Raw genomic sequence first — 21,229 nt, 5'->3', positions numbered from 1 at the left:
GTTGTTTGTTTTTTCTTCTGTCAAACATTACTGACAGCCAGTTATCGAGTGTGTCTTTGTTTGCCATCCTTGTATCATCAACAGACACTATCAGCAATGGATTTCCCCCTGTTTTCTTCTGCATCTGTCAGTTTGTCATTTCAAATCAATTTTTTGTATGCTTTTGATTATTTTTGTAGCATTCATTTTTTTAATCAGAATGTCATGATGTTCTTAGTAAAAAAAAGTCCCTTGCTGGAGCATTAAGTACATTGTGTCAATGACTGCCTGTTTCAAGCTGAACTTGAAATGTTGTCAAAGAATGAGATCCAATTAATTTGTGAAGTCTTACTTTTTGTTAACTTCAATTGGTAATAATTTGTTTCATTCCTTATACTTCGTCTCTAAAAAAAGGAAAGGAAAAGAAAGACCTCATGCTAATTCTTATTTTGTGTGCTCTGGTTAAGCAAAATTTAAGTTGCTACAACCAAAGAACTTTTTATTCTCTTTCTTTCTTTCTTTCTTTCTTTCTTTCTTTCTTTCCATCAAAAGATTCCAGAGATGTGTATAAAAGTATGAAAACAATTCACGTAACATTAATACAATGCCATATTTTAAGACATAATACATAGCCAAAGTTGCTTGTTTGAGTGTCCCACCCAGAAGACTAATCATGGTTTGTTTTCTGGCAGCAGGCCATGATGTAAAGCTATGGCTTGCTGTTTGCTTATGAATTATGGTGTTGGTTGTTGTTACTTTTAAAAAAGCACTTACAGTTGGGTGTTCTGTTGTAACTCAACAGTTTGGTTTGTTTGGCCACCCCAGTGCACATGCCAACCATGCTACAAAGTCAGAAAGCAAGAGAAGATGGAAAACAAACCAAGCTGTGGAGGAAAAAGCTGGTTTCCGCTCACGTCACGAGTCAATGGTGGTCACTCCTCTCTGCCCTCCATGGGTTCAAGCAGGGGAAAGCCAGGATTTATGAGACAAAAATTCTGGCAATGTTCCCCAATGGGGTCTGGAGAGCTCACTGCATCCTGCTGTGCCGCGCAAGCCCATGTCTGCCAACTTGAAAGGCAGAGTGGGTGTGACCTGTGAGTGTTCCCCAGCCATGGATGAGCCTCCATCTCCGGCATGATTTGTGGTTGGTTCCTCCATAATTTGGACAATTGACATTAATCAAGAGGCGCACCTGGACCGACATATGCTAATGGGCTGCAAACAGTCAACTGCCCAAAGGACTGGGCTTGGCTCTTTGGAGGTATCTGAATGTTTTCTTTGAAGCTCGAGAATCCTTACAACAGTCGGGAAAGGAAGGGGGAGGACAAGGTGCTTTGTGCTTTCTTATGCTTTTCAAATGGTCTCCTTTTTTTCTGTCCTCCCCTGCATAATGAAAGAGACATTTGCAGCTGCTGCTATGTTATTCTGTTTGTTACTTCGGAAAAGAGTGGGGAAGCTTTTGATTTATGCTCAACAAGGAATTTAACTAGGTTTTATTAAGCCCTCCACTCTCCACCTAGGTTGAATGGACTTCATTTAATATTATTCCTGGACTGCTGTTGGAGGAATGCAGTGTGTGGGGGGGGAATGAGCTGCTGCTGAACAGATGTGCTGAACAGACTGAATTTGGGAAAAGATTTTGCTTTTAACTGTGCCGAGGAAGAACTCCAGAGTGGAATTTTAATGGTGCTGTGTGTTGAGATTCCTGCGTTGCAGAGTCCTTGGGATCCCTTCCAACTTTATAATTATATTATTATCTCCCCCCTCCATACACACCAGCAAAATAAAAGCCAAACCATGAACCTAAAATGAAGGTCCACAAAAGTACCGACTACACTTTATATGTAAAACACCTGGGCAAATAGGAAAGAATGTAGTGTCTGCACAAGGCATGTCTTATTGGGAAGGGGCCAGCACAGAAAAGGCTCTCTCCCTGGTAACTACATAACATGCTTCTATTAAAGAAGGAACAATGAGCCACTACTGACTGCATTCACACCTTCCTACAAGAGGTTAAGCACAGTCAGAATCTTCAACTTCTTACATAATACTTCCTATTATGTACTTCATGGATACTTGATTCCTGGCCAGGTGGGATGTAGGCAAAGGCCTCTTGACAGGACCTTCTCCCTTATTTTGCTTCTCACCTGGTTGACCACCTGCCTCTTAGCTCATGGAACTTTGGCGTGGACAAGACCGATTACCTTGTAGTGTAGAGAAGTAACTAATTTTCCAGCCTTCACAATGTTGCATTCAATGGGGTATATTTTTCATTCTGAAATTCTGGGTGCAGTAACCCAAAACTGCACACATCAGTTCTGCAAATGAGTAATTAACCACCCGAAAACATGGATGTGTGAATTTACTGTGAATCATCAGGCCCAATTTTAAAGCAACCAGTACTGTTGGGTGTAGCTAGATAATGATCACCAATAATTTTCAGAGAAAAGCTAGAACAGCTGCATTTAAAAAAAAAACAAAACCCCCCACACAACCTGATTTGTGCTCATTTCATGAAGTTGTGTCTGGATTCTCCAAGATCAAACAGCCACTTCAAAGGAACTTTGTTGAAGGAGAAGGCATTAGATGAGTTTGATTATGCAAGTGGGAGACTTTCCTGCCAATGATGTAGCAGTATATGTATTTTTGATGATGGTGTGAAGCTGTCATTCCAGGTCAACCTACTGCTTCTATTCCTCTTCAGCTTAATTCAGCAGCTGTCTCTTTTTATTACGGACATGTCCCATCCAGAAGTCCAAGATCAATTGCTAATTATGTCATTGCAAATAGAGGAAATGAAAATGCTTGAACCTGATAGGGGCATCCGCAATCTTCCTTCATGCTAACAATATCATCTGTGCAGCCCCAAACTGACAATTTAAGGAGATGCTTGACCCAGACATGCTGCCCTTCTCCTCCTTGGGATTGATTCAACCCCTCAGCTGCATGAAGTGTAAATTGAAAAAGAAATAGAGTAAAAAATTAAACAACAAAGTTATTCAACATAGACATTATGGCAAGATTGCTAAGTAACATAAGGCGCATCACGGTAACGCTTCCAGGCATCTGCTTAGGAGGGAAATGACTTCTTCTGAATGCTGCTGATATTTTGTCTTGATGAAAATCATGGTGACTATTACAGCACTGCAAAATGGCAAGTGAAACTATAGAGATATTCTGGAGTCCCGTGCCATTTGATCAGACAGTGAGGAAGTTGGAAAGCCAAGGAAATGTCTGAAGTCCACTTGATGTAAGGCTCCAGATTTCATTTACCTTTTGTTTCATTCATCTTATAACCTGCCCAAGCCACAAGGGCAGGAGGCAGGTAGCAAATGTTACAGTTAAATACTGTTGTGACATAAAATACAACCACGTAAAAATAGTGGGTTGTGTCCAACTAAGTTTTACTCAGAGTAAACCCATTGAAATTAATAGACCTAAGTTAGCCATGGCCATTAATTTTAACAGGTCTACTTGTGAGTATGACAAACATTGGCTACATCCCACTGTGTATAAAGAAATTGGCTTAAAAGGTAATGTATATCTATCACAATGTTACTAAAATAATGGAGCAATAATAATAATATTTATACCCCACCCATCTGGCTGGGCTTCCCCAGCCACTCTGGGCAGCTTTCAGCAAAAGATTAATAATACATTAAAATTTCTTCCCATATCTCCCACTGTGACTTCTGACGATCCTTCCATAACACTACCTTTGCAGTGTGGGAACTGCTGCAATCAGGCCCCTTCCCACAGGGCCAATGGGCTTGCTGTATCTGTCTATCTTATCTGTCTGATCCTTCCTTCTCTCTCTGTCTCTGACTCTCTCCCCCCCTTCCCCCAATATTCCTGACAGAAACTGACTGCAATGATAAATTCATAACACCCTGCTGGAGTGGCATTTCATCTGCCATCTAACTGTGTTTGCCTATGCACTGTTTAAACCTTGGTAAGAAAAAGAATAAAGCATCTAACAGTACTGAAAGTACGTGTCAGTTCAGACTTACAAAGCTTCTTGAAATCTCATGGCTGATTGGTTGCAAATTAGGATTGATGGCACATCTTAAGTGGGAGAGATACTTGGGATGAGTAATGCTTTCTTTTCACATTCCTTTCACCATAAGTAAGTTGGAACTTGTGGTGTGAACCATGGATTTAAGAGATAAAATGTGTGCCAACCTTAGTGAATGAGAGATGTCAAAAGAGACACAATTTCAAACAGGTTTTGTACTTCATAGATCATTGCATTACTTGGTTGATTGGAACTTTGCAGTGATGATCAACCAGAAATAGTTTCATACAAACACAAAACTTAGGAAGAATTCATAGGAAATCTAAAAGGTTCCTATTGTTCAGACACTGTGACAGATTCAATTTTTTCCTCATGGATCAATGCTCTGATAGAGAATAGAAGACCACAGCCTTTGATGCTTCGGTAGCTTTTAGAATTCTAAGATCCAGAGATCTATGTGCTTAGAGAAGGGTTTGTCTCTTAGTTCTGTGCAGCAGTGTAGCAGAAAAGTGGTCCTGAAATTAGCAGCTGAAACAAATGCATTTGAGATTGGTAAGTAAAACTTGTACTTTTGTATCCTACAAGGTTTTCGTGGTGGTGATGAAGCCTCTGTCAGTGATTGACTGAGTTGCCGTAGTGTTAGAGAGACAAGGGGCAAGATGAGATTGTGTCTGGCTGCAGCTGGTAAAGCTGTTTTCATCCTAGAGAGGATGCCTGTGGCTTTGCTGACTGGGGATGGTAAAAGATAGGTAGTCTGAAATGTCCAAAGAGCTCCAGGTTGGGGAAGGTTGTCCTAGGCATTGGTCTTCAACTGCTGGGTGAGGACCCACACTGTATTATGGCCTGATCTAAGATGGGTTGCCATATCAGCACTACCACTGCAAAAATAAATGGTTAAAAAAAGAAAAAGACTCCAAACCCATCTGATCTGATTTTTTATTTAATATAATATTCGTATTCTACTTTTCCAACAACAGATGTTGAGCTCAAAGTGACTCACAATAATCACAGTAGCATCAGGAGGGGGGAACCATTGTAAACGCTATAATATCAAACACAGCAACATATAAATAATGCAAACAACAAGTTCATCAAAACAATTAATACAATTCCGTAAAATCATAATAATTCAAAATATCAGAAAGAGCTGCTGAGCACCAGCCATAGGACAGATGGCATCTTCTGTCTGGGCTTCCTCTTTGCTCTTTGCTCAGTGTACCAGGCACTAAGATCCTTCATTGTTTGTAAACTTTTCACCCTGCTGCCCTCGTGCTTGAACTGGGTGCAAGGCTAGGCTCATTCCATCTCAAGCTTCACATTTTCTGTGGAAAATGACTGGTGGAGGCAAAGGCTGAGGTCCTGAAGAAGCAGCTCTGGATCAGAGTTGGCCTGCATGACACCTTTATCCAGAGAGTTGCTGAGATTAAACAGTGTATTTCAAGATGCCAAGTATTTTATAAAGTGCTCATTTCCATACATTGTGAGGTGGGGCATTGCAATTAGAGGTTTGAACAGTACTACCCAGCTCCTGTTTGCTGTCCTCTCATAAATGGTTTCTGCCAGCTGTGGAATATTCACATCCATCTCAGTTGGGCACTGAATAAGATGGTTGAGGTGCTTCTTCCTGGTGCCCATGACTTTGTTGTGGGTCATGGCCTTGCAGATGGCTTTGGCAATTGCCGAGTCCAGGAGTTAAGGCTGGGTTCTGCATCTGAAAACTACCATCCAAGGAAATGAAAAAAGAAGCCTAGGAGAGATGAAAGTAAAGACAGAAAAGTCATTGAGCTACTGCAGCGGAGAGACCCTAGCCTTATTGATTAGGTCATTGTAGGGGCCCAGATGACAAGTGTAGGGCAGCTGTGTGGTATGTAGTCAACATTGAAGCATTTTCATTGGTACCCACTTCACCATGACATTAACATTAGACCTTTGTTATGGTGCATACATTTCTCAGAAGCTTAGCAGAACAAGATTTAGCCATCTCTGTCTTTGATATGGCTCTAACCCCTTTCTCTTTCTCTACACTCTTTTTATTATTTGTTGCTACATGAAGCTGTATAAGCACCTCATAGAATGGACCAGTTCATTCCCATGCTATAAGATTTTCCAGGGCTTCGGGGCGGGGGGATATTACTGGATCTTACTTTTCCTGAGCTGTACGTAATGAGCAAGGGAGGAGTATTGATTTAGCCTCGTTGCCATGTCGCCTATAAATATGCATGAGGATTTGGGGCTGTTTAACTGTGCTTTTTAATTCTCCTTGCATTGCTGACTCTTTCAGTTGAAGGCTCTTTGCACGCATAGCGAGCTGCTGGGTGACAGCCCTATTCTCACAGTTTGGGACCTTTCCAGTGTGTGTTAATCCCAAGTCTGCAGAAAACTTCAGTACGTAAAAAATAAAAGGGTGAAGAATTTCCCTCCAGTATAGAAATTGGAAAAAAATGTGGTGGAAAAAGTAGAACTTTATAGGCCACAGAAAGGTCTGAGAGCACAAGATATTTTCCCAATATTAGAGCTAAATGGGTCTCAGCTTATACACAATTCCAGAATGGAAGATTGTCTGAGGTGCCCATGTAAGATGTCCTGAGATTTCCAAAGCAAGACCCAACCATACACTTAGTAAATAAAGTCACAAAAAGACAGAAATCGCTTGTCCAAACAATTCCTCCCATCATACCTTAAAATCATTGCCAAACTTGGCTGTAATGTAGCTTCACCTGATCGTAGTTTCTGAAATTATTGGTTTCATATCTGTGATGGGGGTGGAGGGTGGCATTCACATGGAAGGACGATTGGCAAAGTGTGGTTATTATGCTGTCTCCTTCCACCTCCTCTGCTCATGACAGGAGAGGAGTGGGAGGTGATAATCCCCTGGCAGCTCATCATTTAACACCTGTCCAGATGCTGATAACTGTTTCATTACAAGGGGATTATCTCAGGGGAATAGAAGTTTACAATGGAATGTGAGTCCACCCTAAATCCCTGTATAATGGAAAAACATGCCCTTTGGTGACCACATTTCCCAGCCATGGAGCCTCCAAGCTATTCACTGTTTTGCACTTGCAACAATGGTGCTGTAAGCATTAAAAATAAATTTTAAAAATGCACTTACTGGTGCCTGGAGTGCTTCTCCCTATAGAAGTGAAGAGAGGGGGAAAGATTTTGAGTAATAAGTGCAATACTGTAGATGGAACATAGATACTGACTTTTATTTAGTGAATTCTCCAGGAACTTGAAAAGAACGTCCAAAAATCCTGGTCACTGTTTTCCTAAAGCTGAGATGCTAGTGCTGATGTAACAAAAAGGCTAAAATTATAAGAGAGTTGCCTTCCAAAAAATGCATCACTCATAGATTAATCCCACTATCATGAATCTTCCCTCTAAACTAAGAACCACTGGGTTCAGTGGGTCTTGCAGCAGAGTAAGTGTGCACAAAACTAAGATCCAAATTGGACAGGCAGGAATGTGTGCAAAACTGAAATGAAAGCTAATAGTCTCCCATGTAGATGTGATGTGTTCTGTATAACTAGGGCAGTATGTAAAGGTAAAGGGACCCCTGACCATTGGGTCCAGTCATGACCAACTCTGGGGTTGCGGTGCTCATCTCGCTTTATTAGCCAAGGGAGCCAGTGTACAGCTTCCAGGTCATGTGGCCAGCATGACTAAGCCGCTTCTGGAGAACCAGAGCAGCACACGGAAACGCCGTTTACCTTCCCGCCAGAGCGGTACCTATTTATCTACTTGCACTTCGTGCTTTCGAACTGCTAGGTTGGCAGGAGCAGGGACCGAGCAATGGGAGTTCACCCCCGCCACAGGGATTCGAACTGCCAACCTTCTGATCAGCAAGTCCTAGGCTCTGTGGTTTAACCCACAGCGTCACCCGCGTCCCCAGGTGGTATGTACTTGGTGCTAAATCTCCATCCATCCATCCAATTCAGGAATTCCAAATTCTGTCCTAATTATGTGACCTGTATAAACTATGCAACCATCTGTCACAACACACATCAGGTTCTGCTAACAGACTTCCCCCTGAGCATCTGGTTGGCTACTGTGAGAATAGGATGCTAGACTAGATCAGTCTCTGCTCTCATCCAGCAGATACCTTCTTATCTTAGTTGTGTTCTGCACTGACAGAAGTGGTTGTCAGAGCCACTTAAGTTCTGGATTAATGAGGTTGCAATTGCTGTGGTTAGGCTGCAGTCCTTTACACACCCGGGAGTTAGTTCCACTGAACTAAATAGGACTTACTTCTTGGGTTTAGCAAGTCATAGACAGAGTCAAGGGACCCACACAGAATTTCACAGTGAATCTCAGAACAGTTACCAATAGCACCACATGAGAATACAGAAATAACTTTCTGTATTATTTCATGTGCTGCCAGTGGGGGGTGGGTGATTGAGCACCATATCCCATCAGACTGCCTCCCCCAAACCCCCAAGAGGTACCTGGGGATAAATCAGACAGTGAGCTGGCCCTATCACCAAGGATGCAGAGACAAATGCATCGGAGTCGGAAAACCCAACTTACTTGGAGGAGTGCCTGCTTTCTTGCCTAGTCTAGTGACTCGGGACACAAACTCTTTTTCAAAAGGTGAGCTTGAGGAGTGTGTCAATTGTTACAACAACGTCTTAGTTTATGCCTAGCCATGAATTTAGATTGCTGCAATACCTCTTAACCTGAATGCTTTGAAAACTGACTTGTGTATTGTGTACATTAAAGCCTTTCACAAAAACTGAATTGAGAATCTGACTGCAGGACCTGGTGTGTGTGTGTGTGTGTGTGTGTGTGTGTGTGTTTGTGTTTGTGTGTGTGTGTGTGTGAGAGAGAGAGAGAGAGAGAGAGAGAGAGAGGATAGAAAAGAGGAGAGAGAGATTTCTTAGGTTTTGCATAGGTCAGCTCAGTCAAGAATTATGTTATGGTTCTGCTTACTCTGAAAATAATAGCATCTGGATCAACAGAAACACTTGATACTACCTCCTATGGGGTCTCTTATTACTAGATTGTGTTCTTTTAAGACAAATTTTGATCTGACTGATCATTCCTCTAACATTACTAGCAATAATAACACATTTCCCCTTTCCCCTTCTAAAGGCAATATTTTCTTTTTTAAAAAAAACAAAACCAAACACAACACTATGACTATTAGGTGTCCTAAGCAGTAAAGCTCATTACACTGAAGTTTCTCTTTCCTTTAAGAGATGTATCATTTAGAAAGAGGAGGCCTCTCTACCCCATACTGCACTATAATTCTTCCCTTCATGTTTGAATAATAAGGATTCCAGGCTAGCTTGGAGGATTTGTGCTACTTTTCTCTCCTGGGATATCCCCTTTAAAATCCCTTCTGAATTAATTCCAGAAATGAGCTTTATAGGAAAACGCAGAATTAAGTCCAACATGAAAGAAGGAATTATGCTGCACAGCTGGGAGTTAGCTTGAGTGGTTAAGTTTCTCTTTTGGAGTCAACATGGGCAGGCAGGGCGGAAGGGGGGGAATCATTTAGAAAGGTACTGACTGGGATCCAAAGAACTGAGAGCAGGACCAGTGGGACTTTTTGCCCTCTGTTTTTGTTCAGCAGGCAGGATCATCACAAGGCATTTTGCTTCTTGAGGCAGAACAGTAAATTCTCTTTCCCCCTTCCCAGCGAAGGTGCATAGCACACAAGTACGGCCAAGTTATTGGGGCATGTGAGGCAGAAAATCTCCCTGGAAATGAAAATGGAGTAATCATATAACTAACAATCTGCTGTGATTACACTCTGCCTAATGATAGGACTGGTTCTGGCAGCAGGCTCCCTGTATGATGCAAATGCCTGATTATTTCTTTTACCTTTATCCAATGCTTCCTTCAGTGTACAGAAGTAGCTGTCAGTTCTCTGGATCCTGGACGTTGTGTTTTCCTGGTGTTCCTGTAAGAATAAAATAATATTCCCTTTTGGCTCAGTCTGAAGGCCCATCTGCTTTGACATTTGGCTTCAGACTGCAGTCAACTAGGTACTCATAGGAAGCTCACAAACAAGCCATGGCCTCCAACTGGCTGTTGCCCTTTGAGTACTGGTATTCAGTGTCTCTGAACCTGGGCGATCTGTCATGGTTACTAACTATTGGTCTACTTCCTCTCCTCCATGAACTTGTCTGCTCCCCTTTTAAATGAGTGGCCGTTGCTATATATCCTGTGGCAGTGAATTTCCATAAAAAAGGTGTTGCGTGAAATATTGTATTTTACCTGAATCTCTGACCAATCAGTTTCATTGGATGACCAGGAGTTCTAGAATACTGTGAGACAGACATCTTCTGTCCCCTGCTTCTGCCTGTGTGCTGGCTGTACTGTTTACTTGTCAGTCATTTATGTGCGCATGTCATTTGGGTGGAGGGCCTTGCTTGATCCCCTGGGTGTGGTCATATGCCATAAAAGAGAGAGTTGGGTGGTTGGTGAGCATGTTTGCCTTTTGTACCGAGGGCAAGATTGGGATGCTGTTCAGATAAAAACAGATTAGGCTTTTCCTCTATAATCAGTTGAACAAGCCTGAGCAAAGAAGCAGAATGAAGGAGCTGCTGCTGCAGCAAAGCTGAGTTTTTAGGGAGAGGATTACTCTTCGTTTGCAGTTGCCATGCAATGACTGAAGGGATGAGTTCATCCAACTCCTGAACATTTTAGGACTAAGCCACAGCAATCACAAAGGGAGAGCAAATCCATACAAACACGAGACCGACTGTTTAGTGCTTTCCCCACCCAGCCAGGCTCACTTGAATCAGCACAGCATGCAAGGATTTGATGCTCTGCAAGGAAAAAGCTGCTGAGGGACCAGTGGCTGGGGAATGGAAATCATGTATCTGTTCCATAGTGGTGGAAATTTTTGCAGGGATCATAGTTAAGGTGGGAAGAGTTAACCTTCCTGTGCCCTGCAGTGGCAATGAATGTAGCACCCCTGCATCTTATTAAAAAGCAAATTAAATCCCCCCCCCCGCAATGGTTCTAACTGTGTGATTAAAGTAACATCTAGTTTGACTCTAAACATTAATGGAAAGGTAACTGTTCCCAACCTTCCTTGAAAAATGGCTTCAAAGATTATTTGGATATTGGTCACAATCCAGTCAAGGTTGAATAAGCCATTGATTTCAACGGAAAAACTTGAAGCATAAGCACTTCTTTTTTTTTAAACCCTCTGGTTTTGATTGAACTTCTAAATCCCATTGACTTTGAGTGAATTACAATACATTTTAAACAAGACAAATCCAACATGAAATGTAGATAACTAAGTATAGTTTTAACCCCACCCGACCCCCACCTGTCTTTACTCCAAGGAGCTTACAAATACATTTTGGCAACAAAAGAAAAGGAAAGAAATATGAAGAAATACTCTCCAGTTGCATGACCTTTGTTTCAGTTGCAAGGAAGGATAAAGGCAAAGCCTTGACCAGTAAGGTAGTCATGAGGGTCAACAAGGGGAAATGGCAGCAGGTTTTATTTTTCTTACTTCTTTAAGTACTGACATGCCTTTCCTGCTAGAACACCGAATCAGGTTAGTGGTAGATTTAAAACAAACTCAAGAGCTCTCAAGGAAAAGTTAATTCACAAAACTTGCTTGTGTCAGCCACACCTGATAGGAGTGACTGAAGCAATTTGTTAGATCAGGCTGACTTGTGCCCTTTCTTGCCCATGCCTGCCATGTCTGAAGTTCCAGGTCAACCTTATTCCTTAGAGGTGGCTTCAAGGAATTCCATTGGTTTCTGCCTCTGCATTATCTATTCTGGGAGCCAGTGTGGTGTAGTGGTTAAGAGTGGTAGACTCATAATCTGGTGAACCGGGTTTGATTCCCCGCTCCTCCACATGCAGCTGCTGGGTGACCTTGGGCTAGCACACTTCTTTGAAGTCTCTCAGCCCCACTCACCTCACAGAGTGTTTGTTGTGGGGGAGGAAGGGAAAGGAGAATGTTAGCCGCTTTGAGACTCCTTAAAAGAGAGTGAAAGGCGGGATATCAAGTCCAAACTCTTCCTCTTCTTCTTCTCCTATTCTCCACCATCATTGCATTCAAAACTACAAAAATGCTCACTGAATGAAACAAATTCTGTGTCCCTGATGCTCATCCCGCCACTCTTAACTAGTGGGGAGAAGCAGCTCCAGCTCCAGAGTGTCTGCATAATGTGGTGTTGCAAAACAAACGAACAAACAAACCTCTCCTTGATATGATTTCCGAATTGTCAAAACCTTATCTTTTGCCATTCTTCCTGCAAGATGGTTGTAGATCTTCTATTACAGCATTTCTCTCTTTCTCTCCAAAACAGTGCTCCAGTCATGTCTGTATTTCACAGCTGCCTGGAGATGATGAGATAGATTTTTCATTGAGTCAGAAGCTATTTTGCTTCAGATAGACACCACCTACTCTGGTTCACTTCCAGAAGGAGGCAGTGTCAACAAGAGATAGTTCTGAAACAGTTATTTAGGACTTACACCTACTTTTTATTAGAACTTATGTATGGCACTAACAACGTTTTGCAAGTCTTTCTCCTGTGCCCTCCTTTTCACTTGATGTAAGTATGTTGGACATGTACTGCATTGGGTTAGGATTATTAGCAATTTCCCCACGTGACCATCTGCTGCTATTTGAAACAGTATAAAATTCCATCACAGAAATTGCCTCATTTCCTTTGCCTTATCCAGTTGCCTCATCAGGTGTTGAATTGGGTATGGGAGCAGCAACAAGGGAATTTGTCCCTTCCCTGGTGGAATTCTCAATAAAAATGTCAAAGCTTTTCACTAACATGGAGGAGAAGTTAGCTGCTCTTGTGCCATGTGATTCCCAGGATTGAATTATTCCCAGGATTGAATTGCTGATTGAATGGTTGCACAGGGGGCCTTTAGTGTGATTTGGTCATATGGGTTTTAGGAGCACAAATTAGGGCTGGACTGCTGCTCAGCTATCCTGCTTGTCAGCTTCCCATAGGCATCTGGTTGGCTGCTGTGAGAACCAGATGCTGGATCTGGCAGTCAGGCACTTATGGACCCAGGTGAAAAAATCAGTCATGATTTGATTTGTATTTGACCTTTGCATTTATAATTGACCTGATGCCTGAGTAGGAACAGCACAACTTACTTACTGCTGGACCAAGGATGAACAGCTTTGGAAAATGCCAATTTGATGGGACAGAATCCATCTTGGACTTTTTGAACCATTGCTTGAAAAAGGTCTGTCTGGACCTGTCTTGTTGGCCTTGTACATCTTTGTCAGCAAAGTAATAAGGCAGTTAAAATATTTCTTCGTCCCTATGATACAACCTGTGCTTTCTCTTTATTGTTGAGCTGCTTTATTAGGTAAGAACTTGCCAGTTGGTATTAAGTTTGTGCTTTTCCTTTATGAAAGACACTCCTTGGCTTCATTCTTACTTGAAGAGGTCTGCAGAAGACCTGCTTACTTGAAGAGTAAGGCAGAATTCAGGCTGTAAAAGACATATCCTGTCTCTCTCTGTGTTTGTGTCACCACAACTGGATCTATTCTGTTGCTCTTGGTTCAGCAGCTAGTGCAAAAGGACTCCAAGCTTCTGTTGTCCTTTTTTCTGCAGGCCCTTTGTCGAAGGGTTTCTAGCTCCTCCACAGTCAGTTGTATACAGTGGAAGGCATCCTCGGGCTGTGAGCTTTCAGATGATAGAAATACATTAGTGATCTTTCCCGGAAATTTAAAATGAGATGGATTCTGTTACAGCCCTAAAGTATTGGCTCGGAATCGCAATGTGTTTTCCAGCAGGTGTCTGTCTTTAAATGGAATGTAATCTATCCCATTGACTTGAGTGTGGAGAACCATGTAAGAGTAGGATGAGCTCCACCACCGGCTAACCTGGGATGCCTGCAAGTGCATATTCTTGCAAGGTCTGTGCTAGAAAAAGAGGGGGATGTAATGGGATAAGAGAGAGAGAAAGAGAGATGGAAACTGGAAAACTAACTAGGCTCTGTCATGGGGAACCTTTTTCTTCCTGAGGGTCATATATTTTCTACGGGCCATGTGGCAGTGGTAGGTGATGCCAGAGGCAAAAGCAAGTGGAGCAATGCATGTAAATTTAACCTTTGTACAGCTGTCTAATTTCTATATGCCCTTCTTTATCCTCCACCCATGGAAGGAAGAGGCATTGTCAGAGTTCAAGGGCACATTCCCCATTCCCACCAGACAAAAACTCAAGGAGGGTGTGAAGCAAGACCAGCGAGGGGTGTGACTGAGAGAAGGTCCTGATGACCAAACAGAGGGACTTCGAGGGCTGCATGTAGTCCTTGGGTCAGAGGTACCCTCACCCCTGCTCTAGCAGGCAGTGACAGGAAAGGTATAAACCAGTCTTCATCAGTATGGTGGAGCTGATGGGACTCCAAAACATCTGTAAGGCATCTGGTTGGCGAAGGCTGGCACCTATAATTTCTGTTTGTTGGTGCCTCCCTTATTTCACCAGCAGGATCAGGTTGGTACCTCAAGTTGGGCCATTGTGGGGCAGAGCATTTAGTTCAAGTATGTGTTATGTTGCAGTGGTGGCCTCAAATCACAAGATCGTGGGTCTTAGCACCACAAATGTGTGGGCTTCTTGGACTGTCTGAAGGGAGGATGCGGATGTTCCACAGCCATCTCCCAAAACTCTACAAGCTTTTGAAAAGCTTAACGTTCAGTAACATTCACATTTTCTATTTCATTTTCATTTTCGACATGTTATCAGTGTGAACAGGGAAGCTTTCACTGTGCTAGATCCAGGTAGAGTCAGGGGCAGAAGTAAATCCTAATATACCTGATACGATTGTTGCCATAAAATGTAATGCATAACCTGTAGTCCCTGAAATCAGTGACTTTGAGAGGGTGAAACATTTTGGCTTCTTGTACTTCTCAGATTCCTAGAGATAGACGCCTTGCAATCTAACACAGTTTCCAAAGTTTTCAGAAGTGGCAGAACAAATAGACGTCATGGCCATTTATGACTTGGTCCTGATCCACAGTATCTTACCACTTCAGTGAGGGGACGGGGGCAGGCAGGCACATGCATTGTTATTGGCTGCCCCTGAATGCTGTCATGGCATACATGCCGACAAAATGGTCTCGCACAAACACAGGACACTTTCAGCCTATCTCTACTAATCCTCCTTTGTATGCTCCCCCTCTCTGCCTTATGACAGTTCCAGGGCACTGACTGCTTGAGCGAGGTTTTAAGTCTTGCATTGTGCTGGTGATTTTTAATACCTTCCGGGGACCCAGCCTCCAATGGCATTTTACATAGCTGTGCTCTGTTGTTTAAATGAGGTGTCTGAGCGGCTGGATACGTGTCACTAGAGGGCACTAAAACAGCTGTGAGATATTTAACCTATAAGCTTCTATGGTGTTTGCTGCCACCTCTGAGAAAGGAAGGAGTGAAAAATGGTCTTTTATATTTCCAGCTTTGCTTTTGAAATGGATCAACTGTGAAATCATAAGCTATAGTACAGATTCTACATAAGGTTTTATTGCTGGCCAGGGAAGTGTCGGGCTGCTGCTCTGACCATGCATTTTGCTCTTTGGAAAAAGAAAACAAAGTAAAGCTAGCTACTTTGTTTTCAGTTTATTGAGCAAGCCGAGTGTACAAACAGCTGCCTAGTTAGCGAAACCCCTTTTTGGTTTCTTACTTTAAAACAAAAACTTGCAGGTTTGCATGACTTTTCTCACAGAGGCTCAAAGTGGATCACAAAGCGACAAGGGACTTTTTTGCCCTGGGGGCTGCATTTTCTCATTAGCAGCTTTCCGGTGGGTGGGCTGGTGGGCCCAGAGGCAAAAGTGGGTACAGCAATGAGCATTACTGCTACTTGGGACAGTAGGTACGTTCCTCTCAAAAAGTCAGATTTCCACATACGAGGGGCAAAAGTATGTGGGTCAAAGACCCAGTTTTTTGAGGGGGGACCCATGCACATTTATGTACACACAGAGAGAGACATAGGCTGGGAGCCTCAAGGGGACCCCTCTGGAGGCATCACCTGGGGCAAAAAGCCTGGCTAGCTGCCTCCCCCCCCCCCCGGAGCCACAGCACTGCCACACACTCACTTCTGCCCTCTATCCAGGCAAGTAAGAGGCATTACAGTGGTACCTCGGGTTAAGTACTTAATTCGTTCCGGAGGTCTGTTCTTAACCTGAAGCACCACTTTAGCTAATGGGGCCTCCTGCTGCTGCCGCGCCACCGGAGCACAATTTCTGTTCTCATCCTGAAGCAAAGTTCTTAACCTGAAGCACTATTTCTGAGTTAGCGGAGTCTGTAACCTGAAGCGTATGTAACCCGAGGTACCACTGTATCCCAGTTCATGGACACATTCCAGCCAAGCTCAAACACTCCAAGGGTGTGGAGCAGGGGTAGGCAACCTAAGGCCCAGGGGCCGTATCCGGACCAATCAGCTTCTTAATCCGACCCACGGACGGTCCGTGATTCAGCGTGTTTTTACATGAATCGAATGTGTCCTTGTATTTAAAATGCATCTCTGGGTTATTTGTGGGGCATAGCTATTCGTTCATATATTTTTTTCAAAATATAGTCCGGCCCCCACATGGTCTGAGGGACGGTGGACTGGCCCACAGCTGGAAAAGGTTGCTGACCCCTGGTGTGGAGCAAGGCTGTCAATGAGCAGGGACTGTGACGAGAGGGTGTGGCTTGGGGAAAAGGCATGGGCTCAGGAGAGTCTCAAGGGGTGGATTGTGAGTCAGTGAGAGGCCCATTCAACCCCCTCCCCAGGTCCTCCCCTCCCCCGCTTCCAATAAATCAAGCAAATCAAGCTTTTCCGTTTTCATCAAATGGATACTTTGCAGCTCCTCATAGTCTTTTGTGCTTTTGTTAGCCCAGTGAAGGGCTTTCTTTTTTGCTGTGACTTTGCTGCCAGCTTCATTTTGCTTTCGTTTTGAGTGCTGCTAGAGAGTCAAATTGCCAGTTCCACCTGAGCATCCCGTGCTTTATTGAAAATCACAGGGGCCATGAGAAACTCAGTCACCATTACCAGATGCTCCAAGACAGTTTCAGCAAATGGATTAAATTTGTCCCCTTTACAATCCCCAAGGGGCCAGCTCCTGGATGCAGAAAACCACTGGACATCAGTCTCTTGAGTTTTACCGACTGGGTGGATAGAGTCAGGGCCAGACTTGGTTGTGGGTCCCTGTGTGAAATATATCCCTCCTCTCCCAGTCTAGTTCGATTATACTGTATATATAATTCATACACCAGTATCTAATGCATACCTTCTGATCTGAGATGAAACATTATGAAAAGGCGTTTAATTAAATATGAAGTACATAACTTCAGGATGTATATAAATTATACATGTGTCTTTATATGTAATATTAATTGATATGGCAAAGTTTTGTTAGAATATTAATATTTTGATTTTTAACACCAATAAACATTAAACTTTTCCAAAGACCAAATCAAGGGAGTTTTGTGGGTTTGCTGGGCCCCTTATAACCTGTGGGCCCTTGTGCACAGCACATCCTATATGAGCACCACTGAGCAGGAGAGTTTGTTTATTATTTTATGTATTTATCCCACTTTTTCCTCCAGGGATCTCAAGGTGGCGCACATGGCGCTCTCGCTCCTCATTCAATCCCACAACAACAACCCTGTGAGGTAGATTAGGCTGAGAGGCAGTGACCAGCTCATGGTGAGCTTCATGGCCAAGTAGGGTTTTGAACCCTGGTCTGCCAGCTCCTAGTTCAGCACTCCAGCCATGACACCACACTGACTTGTGGCAGGCAGATGGTCTCATTCCAGCCTCCAAGGCCTGGCATTTGGAATGGTGTTCTGCTGGTTTGTGGAGGCTGAATAGTCAGGACAGTTAGAGAAGCCTCTAGCTGGTGGGCTGAGCTGATCACCTCCTTTCCTTGAACCACTGGAGGCGTGATCCCACCACTCTGTGTGGGTCTTCCTCCTTGCATGCGAGTCTCCTGCTGTTCACTTCCTTTCCTTGCTGTTGGCAACTCTCCCACAAGCAAAGAGAGCTGGGCACATGGGACCGGTGTGTGCGTGCTGAACACCACACTTGGGGAACAAGTGTGAATCAAACTCTTAGTGCATATGTGCAAAATGTGATCATGTGACATGCCTTTGAGACTTTATATCTAGACTAACAGAATCATTGCTCTTGTCTTCGTTTTTCTTTTTAAACAAAGCTCTTTGCCTGCTTTTTCTGGAGACGTAAATTTAACTTCACTGTTGAAGGGAAATTAATCAGCTATTCTAGGACCTGGCTCATCAGCTAAACTGCTGTGTGAGTGTGTGTGTGTGTGTGTGTGTTTCACCTTTTGGGAAAAGTGCAACATGAAATGCCTTTTAGTAGCTTGCTCAGGAAATGCCGACACAATTCAGTGACAACGGCCATGTTTGAGTTTTGTGATGAAAGAGAACAACAGTACTAAATTAGTCTGGTGCTGTGCCCTGTTGCAGATTGGAAGCTTTGACTTAAAACAACAACAACAACAACAACAACATATACAACAGACAAATGCAAAAGATCCAGTAATAACGCTTTGTTAGAATGAATAGCCACTCTTGGGCTGACATAGAGTTTGGGATTATCCTATAATAAATTCATCTGTTGTTATCATCTGATAAGTTAAGCAAAAATGGCCCTTGCCAGTCACTGTTCATATACAATCATAGAACTGTAGAGCTGGAGGGCAACCCCAAAGGCCATCTAGTCCACCTCTTGCAAGGCAGGAGTCACAACTAAAGAATCCCTGACAGATTTCTGCTTCTGAAGAGCCTTTAATCTCACATGTTAAAATAGCAGAATCAAGGCCCAGGTTGCAATCCCATGCACGCTTGCCTGGGAGAAAGTGGCACTCATGTTCAACAGGGCTTACTTCTGAGTAGACATGCTCAGGGCTGAAATGCACCACGGCAAAGAAGGCGCGCAGGAAAGGGCCAGCCGGATGTTGCAGTGTTGTGTATGTGAGCAAAGTCGTAATGGGGGAGAAAGGACTGGCAAACTCATTAAGGTGGCTTCCTAATGGCAGTGGACGCTGTAGTGGCGCACACCGGGAAAGCAGTCTGCAGAATGGATGGTGCCACCAGCAAGCAACCTGGGTACAATTGCGACATGGTCACAAGGGGAGGGGAGGGGGAAACCACCTGCCGTCCCGCATAGTGCTACAGCCCGGCTCCCCCAGGAGTGGGGTTGCCCGGTGCCCAAAGGGGGCCAGCGAGTGAGGCGTGGCTGCAAGGCAGAAGCAGAGTGGGAGAGGCTTGGCCAGGAAGGCTTTTTAACTGCATGAATTCAGACCATGGAAGTAAGTTCCAGGTGACAAGCTTATTGGAAGGTTCACTTCAACAGATAGGTCAGCTTTTGCTGAATTCTAATTTTGAAATGCTTGTGTGCAATTCTTCCCCTCTGCCTGCACTGCTGTGCTGTGGTTGTGGGTAATCCTCTCTAGTAAGCTGACCCTGCCGGTCCTAATGAGCTCCTTTTTCCATGTTTTGTAGGGCTATCACGATCCCAGTAAAACTAAAGTGCTCCACTTCAGCTTGAACCCAGCAAGCTTGGCTAAGCAGCAGCGTCTTGAGGAGCAAACGCATCTGCGGGAGGAATGCCAACGCTTGAGAGAGCTGGTCAGAGTACTGGAAGCAGGAGACTCTATCCCAGAAAAACTTGAGGGGGCGGCAAGTCTCCAGTCAGCTCAAGAAATTGCAGGTATGCGCTTGCCTGGTCAATTACTCATTCATCATAGTGTTGCTGTGTAGCAAAGGGCAGCATTTCAGAGTGCATTGAGAGCCATTTAATTGTTTATAGTCACAGTCAGTCTAGCGGTTTAGAGTGTTTAGCTTATATAAATGCTCCTGGGTGGAAAGGGAGATTCCCTGAATCCACCCTCCTTAAATGATACCTCTGCCTGATAAACAAAGGTCTGCTTGTTGTCTATTGACCTATACACATGAACCCGTATTTTACATGTGTGTTCATAAGAAGTGTGACTTTGGAGACCTGTAATCTGGAGACAGTTGCACTGCTCACCACAGGGGTTGTTGCACAGTAGAGTGAGTTCACCAGGAGTCTCTGGCCATATAACTGAGGAGTCCCTTATGGGGAAAGGAGGTGATATTTCCCAAGAAATGTAAATTTTGACCCAACCCAATTCCCAGTGGAATATGCTTGCTGCAGAAAACCTTCAAGGCCAAATCTGAACATAGGCTTGCATTAGATGTGGCAAAGGTTCTGAGGACTCATTAAGCTTGCACCTATGTTGTCTTCATCCAGATGCTCAATCGTTGCTTCCTCTGCAGTGGCACCCCATTCATTGCTCAGAGCACAGCCAAAATATATATACAGTTTTAAGATGCATACAGAGTTGTAGCTGAACTGAGCTTCTCATTGTGCTCCATTGTGGAGCACAAAATCCAAATAGGATAACACCTTTGTCAGTACCAAACAAAACAACACAAAGTAGTAAGCAGACTTCTGAGCCTTGCAGAATTCTTCCGCCAGGGTTGGGGGGGTCAGTGTAGGGGAAGGCTGACGTGTTGCTGATAGGCCTTGTCGGAGCAGGTGTGTGTGTGTGTTTTTGTGTGTGATGTCTCTGACTAACAAGTTGGGGACAAGGTTTATGCAGTGCTAAGAGGGTTCAGGCATGCAGGAGCAATAAAAGGAACATGGTGGATGGATGTTGCTTACAGAGACAACATATATTTCTGTGCTGTGCTAACAAGGACCTTGTTTTTGCAAGAACTGCAATCTCTGAGTTCATTTTAGTCGTTGAAAAATGGCCCAACCATCCTTGATACATATCGGGCCGCTTCTCATCCAGGAGGGAGGGATTGTGTAAACAACTGTAGGCTAGTTAATCTCTGGCAGGTGGAATTTGGAGTTCCTTAGATAGATAAGCAAAGTGATTTGTGAATGAACCAAGATAGTTGGCTGCAGCTGGAATGCCCCAGTCCCTGCTCAGTGCAGACAAGGCATATCAGGATAACAACCCTGTGATGAAAGTCTCTGAGTCTTAATTATATGAACAATCCTAAGAGCAGACAAGAAACCTTTTCTTTTAATAGCTTTTTTGGGGTTGGGGGGGTAAATCGGTTCCAAAGGTCCGCATCATCAGCATTTGCTTCAGTTGGCCAGTTGGAGGTAGTGGAGTGGTAGCTAGGAGGAAGAGATGATAGATCAATTTATCTAGCTTTACTTAAAAGGCAAATTTATTGTTTTCCTGTGACTCGCGGAGGGCCTCCCCCAACCTCAGAGTGATTCCTCCTCCTCAAAAAAGAGCAAATGGTC

The 21,229-nt window shown here is 43.7% G+C and overlaps 1 protein-coding gene across 4 annotated transcripts in view; it reads left to right on the top strand.

Annotated features, from left to right (window-relative positions):
* The window catches only part of MAD1L1 (mitotic arrest deficient 1 like 1), a 439,244-nt gene that overhangs the window by 244,319 nt on the left and 173,696 nt on the right, over positions 1 to 21,229 (top strand). For all 4 annotated transcript variants that reach the window (XM_053365680.1, XM_053365678.1, XM_053365679.1 and 1 more), the window contains one exon: positions 19,444 to 19,651. In XM_053365680.1, the coding sequence (XP_053221655.1) occupies positions 19,444 to 19,651 (208 nt within the window). The remainder of the gene's footprint in view (positions 1 to 19,443; positions 19,652 to 21,229) is intronic.

This window comes from Podarcis raffonei, chromosome 14 (assembly GCF_027172205.1).
Source record: "Podarcis raffonei isolate rPodRaf1 chromosome 14, rPodRaf1.pri, whole genome shotgun sequence".
In the NCBI taxonomy this organism is placed as follows: domain Eukaryota; kingdom Metazoa; phylum Chordata; class Lepidosauria; order Squamata; family Lacertidae; genus Podarcis; species Podarcis raffonei.
Note: the sequence above shows the minus strand (reverse complement) of the source record. Positions and strands in the feature narration are given on the sequence as shown.